Source organism: Sus scrofa, chromosome 2 (assembly GCF_054392235.1).
Source record: "Sus scrofa isolate SSC_HxYL_T2T_F1_AM1 chromosome 2, Sscrofa_HxYL_maternal_Yorkshire_Landrace_v2.0, whole genome shotgun sequence".
Classification (NCBI taxonomy): Eukaryota; Metazoa; Chordata; class Mammalia; order Artiodactyla; family Suidae; genus Sus; species Sus scrofa.
This window is the reverse complement of record NC_139384.1, coordinates 19,743,021-19,753,886: the sequence shown is the minus strand read 5'-3', so window position 1 is coordinate 19,753,886 and position 10,866 is coordinate 19,743,021. Positions and strand designations below refer to the sequence as shown.

Sequence of the window (10,866 nt, the reverse complement as noted above, 5' to 3'; positions counted from 1 at the left end):
GCACATCAGGGCCCACACTTTGGACTCTACTACTTGTAAATGCCAAGTTGCTCAACGCTGACAGAGGTGTAGTATTGTGGATAAAAGCAGAAACTTCAGATTCTGAATAATCCTGGTAGAAGTATTAGCTGTATGATATTGAGCATGTTACTCAACCTGCAGCAGCCTCGGTTTTCTTTGTCGGTAAAATGAAAACAGCTCTTTCACTAGGGTTTGTTGAAAGAATGCAACTCGTCTGAGTTTGCAGCAGTAAAGGAGACAGCGTAAGGGTATTATCACGTTGGTTGGCATCTAATGGAAGCTGTATTAGAATGCTGTAATGATGTATGTATAGAGTGTGGTAGATGATTATATTGATGACGAAGATGATGTAGGACAGCCGGTGGTCTGTCCTTCTAAGTCATTTGCTGGAGTCACAGCAACCCTCGCCAGCCCACACAGCTTCCAGCGCCAGGCCCTAAAAAAGGAAGCTGAGCTCCGCCGTTCCTCGGAACTTGGTCCACGCCCAGACCTCCTTGGGGACCGCCAGCCTGCGTCACTAGCCCAGCCCTCCGGCTCCTCCCGGCAGGGCCCACACATGGTGGGAACGTGAGGAGGCGGGGCCAGACATGGTGCCTCTAACCAATCGCCCGGCAGGAGGCGCCCAGCCAATAGCAGAGGCGCTCCAGGGCCTGAGGGCGGGGCTCCAAAGAGTAGCGGCAGCGTCATAGGTCACTGGGCCAGCTGGGGGCCGGGCTCGCGGCGCCGACGGGGGCGGAGCGGCCGCAGTCAGAGCAGTCTAGGCAATGATGGCGGCGGCTGTGGCGACCGCTGCGGCGTCCTCCCCGGCTCCCGCTGCCGGCGCGGAAGGCGCCTCTTCGGTGCACTGGTTCCGCAAGGGGCTGCGGCTCCACGACAACCCGGCGCTGCTGGCGGCGGTTCGCGGGGCGCACTGCGTGCGCTGTGTTTACATCCTCGACCCTTGGTTCGCGGCCTCCTCTTCAGTCGGGATCAACCGGTGGAGGTGAGGGGGCCCCGGGCGGGTTTGCGGGTCCGGGGAGCGCAGTCTAGCCTCTGAGGCACGTACCCTAAGAGGGGGGAGGCTCTGGCCCCAGTCCCCTCTGCTGAAAGCCCCCGACCTGAAAGAGATGGGGCAGGGAGGCGCAGCTGAGTCTCCAGTGGGGAGAAGCCGCGACGTGGGTAGCAATTAGTCCCATAGTTAGGGCTTGGGTGGGCCAGGGCTCAACCTCTGGCACGGCGCGTTCGCACTGTGTTATCCCTTTTGGTCCTCACGACGTCCCCGTGGAACAAAAATCATGATCCTCATTGTACCGATGAGACTCTGGAGTCTTAGAGATACAAAGTTGACCTGCCCAAGGACTTGCAGCCGGCGAGTGGCAGAACAGGGACTCCTGGTCTAGGGTTCTTAGGGTTGTGCTCAGGGAGGGGAGGATGGGAGCTATTGCGGTGTGAGGGCCGGGACAGGTTTCTGAAATAGCACGGCAGACACCTGCATTCTTCAAGAGCGCTCCTGAAGGTCGTCTTAAGCTTAAGCCTCTGGTTTGTGTGAATTCATTTTTTCACCTATCCTGTCTTCCTTCCACCAAGATCATCCAGTCTCTGGAGGTGTCTAGAGACTCTGACTTAGCATTAGGTAGGGCAGGTGCCTTTGCTCCTTTATTGTAGATAAAAGAACATGCTCTCAAGGGCACGTTCATTGAGAGGCACTCTGTGTCCTGGGCTAGAGAGCAGACAGCAGTACTTAACCTATTTTGGAGAATTCCCTCAGCAGCTATGGGCTTGCTAAGGAAAAAAGCAGGAGGGGGGAGGAAGAAGAAAAAGAAACAAAGAGTCCCTTACTTCCTCCTCTTCTCTTGAGATTGATTTTAAAGGACAGTTGAGCCTGTAGATTAGACTCTTGTCAGCTGATGTGCTAAGATTTGGGAGCAGGCAAGCTGTGATACCAAGGGGCCCTCTTTGATGACTCCCAGGATCATGGGAAAAGTTTAACAGGTAGTTGATGTGTTTTCTCCATAGCCAGTGTTTAAAACAAAGGTGTTCTGAGACATTGTGTACCCGTCTCTCTTTAACAAGTCCGGCAGTCGTCCTCTAGTTTGTTTGCATTGTTCTGGAGGATGTTTGCTTGTGGCCTTGTTGCACTGAGGGGCAGAGTTATTCCCAGGATACGCTGGCTCCCCATTCTTTCCTCTCCAAGGTGTGTGCCCTGCTAGGAGAGTGAGTGCTTCTAGCAGTGGGTCTATTAAATGCCCCCCTCCTGCCCCATTTATATGGAGGGAACAGCTAAAGATAGTTCTGTGGAGAGCCTGCCCACACAGTTTTCAGTCTGCTCTATTACTCGGCCCTTGCTCCAGTTTCTCTAGATAGGAGGTTGGGCTGACAAACATCCTCAAATGACCAGCCATCCCTAGTGTGGACTTAGCTTGGACTAAGCCTCAGACTTTGCCCCTCTCCTGATGGCAGTGTGCCAGTCAGAGCAGAGTAATTAGACTCCAGACTACTTGTTTGTTACATTGTCAAGGAGTTTCTTCTTTTATGGGATTTGAGGAATGTGGCATAAAATTGCCTGTTCCTTTGCAGTAGTGGAGATTAAAAATCAACAACAGGTGGTCCCATTGTGGCTCGGTGGTTAAGGATCCCTGGCTTCGCTCAGTGGGTTGAGGATCCAGCATTGCCGTCAGCTGTGGTGTAGGTCACAGATGCGGCTCGGATCTGGCATTGCTGTGGCTATGGCTTAGGCTGGCAGTTACAGCTCCTATTTGACCCCTAGCCTGGGAACCTCCAAATGCCGCAAGCGTGGCCCTAAAAAGACCAAAAAAAAAAAACCAACAACAAAACCTCTGTTGCTTATTAAACTCAGATTCTCTAGAAACTAGGTATTTAGAGATTTTTGTGGGTCACCCTTTTGTAATTGTGCTGTTGAGTGAGTAAAAGAAAAAGAATGTGGCAGCTCAGATGCCTATATCAAATCCTGAAGTCAGAGGCTGTGTAGGAATGCAGATGTTAATTGAGCGTTTAATGAGCACCTAATTTAATATCTGCCAGGCACTACTCTAGGGGCTGCTAGGAGCACAGCAGGGAACAAGCAGATGTGTCCAGAGCTCCTGGAGCTTACATTTTCATGTAGGAAGACAAGCAAACAGCTATAACTTGGTAGAACTAAGTGCTGTGAAATAAATAAAATCGGGGAACAGACTGTAGCAATGGGTGTCAACCTTGCCACGCGTGAGAATCATTTAAGTATCTTTAAAAGATGGCTGGGCCCACTTCTCTCCCAATTCTGATTTCATTGACTTGGGTACTAGGGTCTTTAAAGCTGTCATGTGCAGCAAAGCCAGAGAAGTGGACCACAGAGTCCGGCAACTTGGGATATGTGTTGCAGTGCATTGGCAGGAAGTCTGATTGGTTTTGGTATCAGAAGAAAGAGGTGAAATAACACAAAGCAGATTGAATACAATAAATGCTCCTGGGCCTGGGCACAGACACACACCTACCACCGCCTCTATACTCTTTGCTCTCAGAATCAGAGTGAGGGCATACCTGCAGACTGTTTATTTTTAGAGCTGCACCCTAGGCATATGGAGGTTCCCAGACTAGGGGTCGAATTGGAGCTGTTGCTACCAGCCTACGCCACAGCAACGCCAGATCCTTAACCCACTGATCGAGGCCGGGGATCAAACCCACAACCTCATGATTCCTAGTTGTATTCATTTCTGCTGCACCACGATGGGAGCTCCTCCAGATTTGCAGACTGTTTAATGCACTCGGTTGGGGGTTGGTAGGAGTGATGGAGCCAGCTCTACCTCTGGGTTAACTACGATATGTGCAGTCTTCCTGTTTCTGGATCTGGAAGTGATCTAGGAGAATTGTGCTGCAGCGTAACGTCCTAGCTCTGCAAATACTTCAGTTGCTGCCTCTGAGAAGCCTCCCTCAGAAGAGTGGGCCCTGGGCCATCTGGAAGGGTGGGGGGAATCAGAATCTGTATCTCTGTTATCCTCCTCCATTTCCTGTACTGACTCCCACACAGCGTTTTTCAGCAGATGAATCAGATTAAAATAACCATGAATGGCACTTTCTAAGAGTAAAAGTGGACAGAGAAAGGCGACCAAGAATATGTATGTGTATTAGCATAGGAGAAGGGCTAGCATACTCCTTGCGTTGGTGGTAGTGGGAACTTTATAAGCTAATCGTAGTGATAGGAACCTCAGGACTTTTTTTGGTCAAGTGCTAGTTAGCTAATCCCTTTGCCATTTTCCCCAGCTCTACCCTCCCAAAATTTACTGCATCTGAAAGGAAGTATTGCAGTGAGAACAAAAAAATGGAAAAGAGGGGAGGGGGTTTCGAGCTACTTCTAGATTTAAAAAGGGCTACCCAAAATAATCCCTTGCAGTTTTTCATTACCTTTCTCTCCCTGCTGCAACCTAGATATTGTCGGCAACGATTCACTTCTCCCTTTTCTCCCTAGCTCTGGGCTGCACCCGTGTTCAGGAGCTTCTGGGACAGAGGGAGTTGGTAGAAAGAACGTATCAGCCCAGATCTCTCAGGATTAATAAGTAAGGTGACCTGGGGACTCCCCATGACGCCTGGTGAGAAGAAGTGTGTCTCTCCTCCCAGCGCTGGGAGCTAAACACTGTTGGGCTGTTCTTGCTGAAACTCGGTCACCACGAAGCGGGTTGAGAGCTATGGTCTTCTGGCAGGGAGGTTTAAGTGAGCTGTTCACACGGCCGCCCTAGTGAGTCACTGTATTGTTCTGCTGCTGAGAGAAGGTTTCCGTTTTCAAAAGGGACAAAAACTTGCCTCTTCATCTTTCTCCATGAAATTAGAAAAGATTAAATATATTTTTATCCAAGTGATACTTAAGGATCATTCCCTGCTATGGAGTATGGGTTTGGGTTATCCTTTTAAAGGGGCTTAAGCTCTCTTAATTACTTAGAAGAAATTAATTTCTATTAATATCCTATGTAGCCAGTCTGGCCGGCCAATGATATCATCATTACGGTTAAATAACCTTGGCTTGAAGCAGAGAAACTTGGTCAAGGGCAATCTAGACCCCAAAAAAAGAGTTCATTTTTCCTCCTCCTCTTAATAACAGATAAACAAAACATTTCTCAACACAATCTGCCATCTCTAGAGAAGCTCTCCCCTAGAGATCTGTCTGTGCTATTTTAAAGGGCTAGCTCCTTGGAGTCCCTGAATTACAGAGTCCTTTCAGTATTTTTGGAAATCTCAATTTGGTTTCCTCCTGTCCTGTCTGCTTCTGGCTCCGGAGCACTTACGTAATGCAGCTCAGCTGCACATGTTGTCTAATCCAGAGGGTGAGCTTTAGCTGCTCACACAGGACCGTGTGCTCTGAATTTTGGCCATGTGAGCTCTGCTCCAAGCTGCCAAGGATGAGCTGCCTGCCCAAACACTGCTACCTCCAATGCCCAGGCCAGTTTTCTCTTGAGTTCCCCCTCATTGAATAGAGAGAAACTGGCCATGTGAAGGGGAGGGCTCTAGGGGAGCACAAAGGCCCAAGGTTTTCTCTGGTGAAAGAATGCACCCACTGGCCCCACTGATCTTTTGCCCAGTAGCAGCGCTGCTCTGCTGCTCTGTGTTCCTTGCTGCTCCGTGTTCCTTCAGTGTTTTACAAAGCATCCCTTGGCAGGCCTCACAGGTAGTGCCCTAGCAGTGGCTGCCCTTTTGCTAACTGGCTGGGACTCCTGGGGGCCATCCTGAGGCCTCTCTTCCTGGAGAAGCCCTGCAGGCTTGACTCAGGAGGGAAGCTGGAAGTTAACAGAGCATTCATTGCTAGAGGGCTAAAGAGGAGGCAGAAATCAGGATCTCAGAAGAAGTTTAGAAAAAACAAATTAGGAGTTCCCCTGGTGGCGCAGTGGTTAACGAATCCGACTAGGAACCATGAGGTTGCGGGTTTGATCCCTGCCCTTGCTCAGTGGGTTAACGATCCTGCGTTGCCGTGAGCTGTGGTGTAGGTTGCAGACGTGGCTCGGATCCCACATTGCTGTGGCTCTGGCGTAGGCTGGTGGCTACGGCTCCGATTAGACCCCTAGCCTGGGAACCTCCATATGCCGCAGGGTGGCCCAAGAAAAGGCAAAAAGACAAAAAAAAAAAAAAAAAAAAAAGAAAAAACAAATTAGAAGCAAAGAAAGGCAACTTGTCAATAGAAGCTAGAAGCACAGTTCACTTTTCTGAGACAGTGTTTCCGAAACTTTAATATGCAAAGGAATCATCAGAGGGTCTTGCTAGAATGCAGGTCTGATTCTGGAGATCTGGTATGGAGCCTGAGCTGCTGCATTTCAGAGCCAGCTTCTGGGTGATCCACAGCTGTTGATCCCCAGAGGAGCAAGGATTTGGTAGCGAAAGTGTTGGCCCTTTAGTTGGGCTGTGGTGCTCCCTGGTGGCTGAGTCCCCAGCTGCACAGCCTCAGTGCTCAGGGGGTGTCCTGGTCAAGAGGCGGTGGAGCCTAGGGGTTAAGAATTCAAATGCCAAGCCACACTACCCGGGTTTGAATTCTGGCCACTTGTTTGGTGTGTGATGTTGGGCAAATTACTTTATCTCTCTGTGCCTCAGTTTCCTTATCTGTAATATGGGACTAATGATAGTAGGTACTTCATAAGGCTCTTTGAGAAATAAGTGTACCTAGAACAGGTAGAATAAATAGTCCCTGGTTCATTTAAGTGCTCACTAAATGTTAGTTGTTGCTGTTATTATCATTATTATCGCTTGGTTGCTAGGTTCAGAGTAGTACCTTCTGCCCCGTGCCTCGGCTCTAGATGTGTCTTATCAAAGAAGTAGAGTTCTCCTGGGATTAACAGCACTTCAGAGACGCTGCAAGGAATCTCTTGTTGTAGTAAATGAAGTCCAGAAATAAAGTCCACAGAAAGCACCTGGAAGCTAGCTATCATGTGCATGCCAGCCCTGTTTGTAGCTTCAAATCAAAGTCCTGTGCAGCGTGGTGGGCTTTGAAGGATGAGGCCCCCAAAGAGCATGGCAGGGACATTCCTGGGAGCTGCAGGTGGAGGACCATCTGTCCTGGGGTTGCGGAATCTAAGTCATCAGTTATCCCTAGGCATTCTGCTTGGCAGGGCCCAGGTTTCAGGTGGCATGGAGTCTGTTTACATGGGTCTCTCTTACTTTCCTCCTGAGAGGAGGGCAGCACAGGTGCAAGTGCGTCACTCTGTCTCAGCTTTCCTTTTCTGAGGGTGTCAGTGCTTCAAAAAATGTGCAGGGGCGGAGCTCTGGTTTTGCAGGAAGCAACATTCAGCCCTTCAGTCTCGCGTCGCACGCCCTTGGAGAGTCTGCCTGCTCGTTAGCCAGCAAGATGCTTTGGGCTGGGTCCAGGACTCAGCTCAGGTTGGAATGTGGGTCTGTGGCATTCACCGCCCGGGAGTGTTGTGTTGTAGACGTCAGAGGCAGCAGTGGGGGCTGGCTCTAGTTGGCAGCCTGGGAACAGTCGCTGCTTTTGCAAGGCTCCCATAGTCAAGGGAACGTGATGTGCTGCAGAGGAGCCACCCGGTTTCATTGTGCTCAAAATAAAACCTGGTGATTCCCACTGCTGACAGGGCTGGGTGGGAGGCCACAGGGTAGGTAGCAGGAGGTGTCAGTGAGCCAGGCCAGGGCTTCGTTCCTCAGGAAGGAGAGCAGAATGTTAGTGGATTACCTGGAGTCAGGTTTGTGTTTGTCAGAGAGAGGCATGCCAAACCCATGAGGTCCTGCAAGCCTCTCAGCCCTTGGAGTGGCGTTCGATGGGCCACAGAGAAGAAAACGTGGTCTGACCCACCCAGGTTCCCTGTCCCAGCTTTGTCACTTAATAACTATGACCTTAGGCAAATTAATTATCCTCTATGTATCTCGTTTCCTCATCTGTAAAACGAGGATAGTATTTCCTTTCAAAATGTGTTGAGACAGTTAAAAAGAAAACACACTTAAAAGCATAACAGGGGACAAAAAAAAAAAAAACCAAAAAAAACAAACGTAACAGGGGAGTTCCCATTGTGGCATAGAGGAAATGAATCTGACTAGTAACAATGACGTTGTGGGTTTGATCCCTGGCCTCGCTCAGTGGGTTAAGGATCCGGCGTTGCCCTGAGCTGTGCTGTAGGTCACAGGTGTGGCTCAGATCCCACGTTGCTGTGGCCGTGGCATAGGCCAGCAGCTGTAGCCTGGGAACCTCGGTATGCTGCAGGTGAGGCCGTAAAAAGCAAACAAAAAGCCTAACAGGTATATCATAACACTGAAAATATTAGTTGCCTCTGGGGAGGGGGATTAAATTCCTGGGGGAGGCAGGAAGAGGAGACTTTTTACTGTGTACCCTTCTAGAGGTTTGAACCACATGAATAGTTCATCTGGTTAAAGTGTTAATTTCATTTAAAGATAAAACACATATCGTAAAATCTATGAATGGAATTTCTCAGAAAGGTAATTGTGTCTTGCTTAACAGGTAATAAATTTTTGTGGCTCTATAAAGTAAACACTGAAGGCTCTCGGGAATGTAATTTCCTTCCCTTTCCCGTGGTGATCCAGCTCTCAGGCTAGGTCTCTTGAGTTTCTGGAGTCCCCTCCCCCATCTCAAAACCAATGCCCCCAGTTGGTTTGGCCTGGGAGGACATCCTGTAGAGAAGTACCTTCTATGGCCTTCTCCCTCTGGGGATGAGGACCTGGTGGCCAGGGGCCTGGAGAATGAGCTACCCCCCAAATGAAACCCCTAGAACTGGGAATTCAGCCCTGGCCGCGGGACAGTGGCAGTAGACATCTGTGCAGCCCAAAGCATGAGTGCTGACAGTCGGAGTCTGTTGGGCCAGGGGAGGTAGGAATTGCAGTCTTATTCCTCTGCTAATAGGACTGCAGGCTCCCGTATCACAGTCCTGCACTTGTGTTTCAGACGCCTTTCCCATCTCTTCTCCCTTTTGAGTCTCTCAAAACCACCTAGTGATAGTCGGGTATCTACACCCAGGGCCTGAGGAGGCGTGGGAATAAGTGACTTGTCTCTGATCACAGAGCAACAATAAGAGTAGGAGCAGCTCACACTGGTCTCAGATTTTCTTTTTTTTTTTTTTTTTTGCTATTTCTTGGGCCGCTCCCACGGCATATGGAGGTTCCCAGGCTAGGGGTCCAGTCGGAGCTGTAGCCACAGGCCTACGCCAGAGCCACAGCAACGCAGGATCTGAGCCACGTCTGCAACCTACACCACAGCTCACGGCAACACCAGATCGTTAACCCACTGAGCAAGGGCAGGGACCGAACCCGCGACCTCATGGTTCCTAGTCGGATTCGTTAACCACTGCGCCATGACGGGAACTCCTGGTCTCAGATTTTCTTATATGCCAGGCTCTATACTACGTGTTCTTCATGCATTATTTGGCTTGCTTTCTTTTTTGCCTTTTTAGCCACACCCCTGGCATATGGAAGTTCCTGGGCCAGGGATCGGATCCGAGCCACAGCTGCAACCTATGCCACAGCTGAGGCAATGCCTGATCCTTAACCTACTGTGTCACAGCAGGAACTCCTATTTGGCTTTCTTTTCTTAACAGTTCTATGAAATAGATACATCAATTCCATATCGCACATCAGGGGGAAAAAAGCTAAGGAGGTTAAGTGCCTAAAGTCACGCCGCTAGTAAGTGGCAAAGGCAGGATTTCAATGAGGTAGCACCGCTCCCCTACTATGTCAGCCCTGGCCCAGGACCTAGTAGAACGATGCTCCTTGTTTGGCGCAAACGATGTGCCGCCAGCTTCTCCCTGTTTTGTTAGGGAAGAGTGACTCTTTGTTCTGTTACCACCAACAAGGCCTATGTGGGTTCTGCAGGTTCCTACTTCAGTCTCTGGAAGATTTGGACACCAGTTTAAGGAAACTGAACTCCCGCCTTTTTGTAGTCCGGGGCCAGCCGGCTGACGTGTTCCCAAGGCTATTCAAGGTAAGTGTGCAGCGTCCAAGAGTGGACGGCGAGAGTCTGCTCCTAGGGTTTCCCCACAGGCTGAAGGAGACAGTTCGCCGACTGAGGCAATGGAAACGCCTGGGGCTGGTCTGACCACGGCTGCTCGGGACGCCGGGAGCAGGGGCAGCTGCTTGGCTGCCAGCAGAATGGAAACTGTGAAGGAAAAACTCTGAAACCCAGCTCCGTCCAGACATGGGATGTGGCAAGTTATTCCACCCTGGATGTCTCTGGCTTCCTTAGATATTTTCTTGGATCAAGCCAGCAGGATTTATCAGGGCCCGTCCGTGGCCAGGAGTTCGAGGGCGAGGTTTCCTGTTGAGCGAGGGGCGCTTCGGTCTTGCTTCGCCCTGTTTATGGTGGGGGTGGGGACGTCGGCCTCTCTGAGGAACTTCCCTGCTTCCTCTGGGGTCAGTGATAGGGAGGATCTTCATCTGGGTACCACATGGGCCTCCGTTTGCTGTATCAGGTAGCCAGCCCACTTCTCCCTCAGCCCCTCTGTAAAGCACATTTTTTTAAGGCCCAAGCAGAGACAAAAGGGCTCCTGGACGGAGAGCTCTCCCCCATCCTCAGCAGCGCTCGGTGGTGGTTATGCCCCTCACCATCCCAGCTTCCTTGCCCGCTCTTCCTGGGGCAGAAGACAAGAAAGGCTGACCGTCAGAGCAAGGAGCTTAGTAAACACGTCATCATTCACTTCACGCCCCACACATGCGCACACACGCAAATCACACAGTGCTGGTAACAGCCCGCATTCATTGAGGGCCGACTGTGAGTCAAGCACTGTTCCAGGTACATGCTTTAGGTACATTAATTCACCTACTCCTCACAGCGGCCCCAAGAGGCGGGAGCTGCTGTCCCTGTTCTACAGATGAGGCGACAGTAGCTTGGCGCGGTCGTGAAGGTCAGAAGGGTAGTCTAGGACTTGAGCGCAGGCTCTG

At 50.5% G+C, this 10,866-nt stretch overlaps 1 protein-coding gene across 2 annotated transcripts in view; it reads left to right on the top strand.

The window, feature by feature from the left end:
- The first annotated feature begins 773 nt into the window (after positions 1-773).
- The window catches only part of CRY2 (cryptochrome circadian regulator 2), a 33,243-nt gene continuing 23,150 nt past the window's right edge, over positions 774-10,866 (top strand). For both annotated transcript variants that reach the window (XM_021083144.2, XM_085011378.1), the window contains exons 1-2: positions 774-1,003; positions 9,802-9,910. In XM_021083144.2, the coding sequence (XP_020938803.1) occupies positions 786-1,003; positions 9,802-9,910 (327 nt within the window). In that variant the 5' untranslated portion in view covers positions 774-785. The remainder of the gene's footprint in view (positions 1,004-9,801; positions 9,911-10,866) is intronic.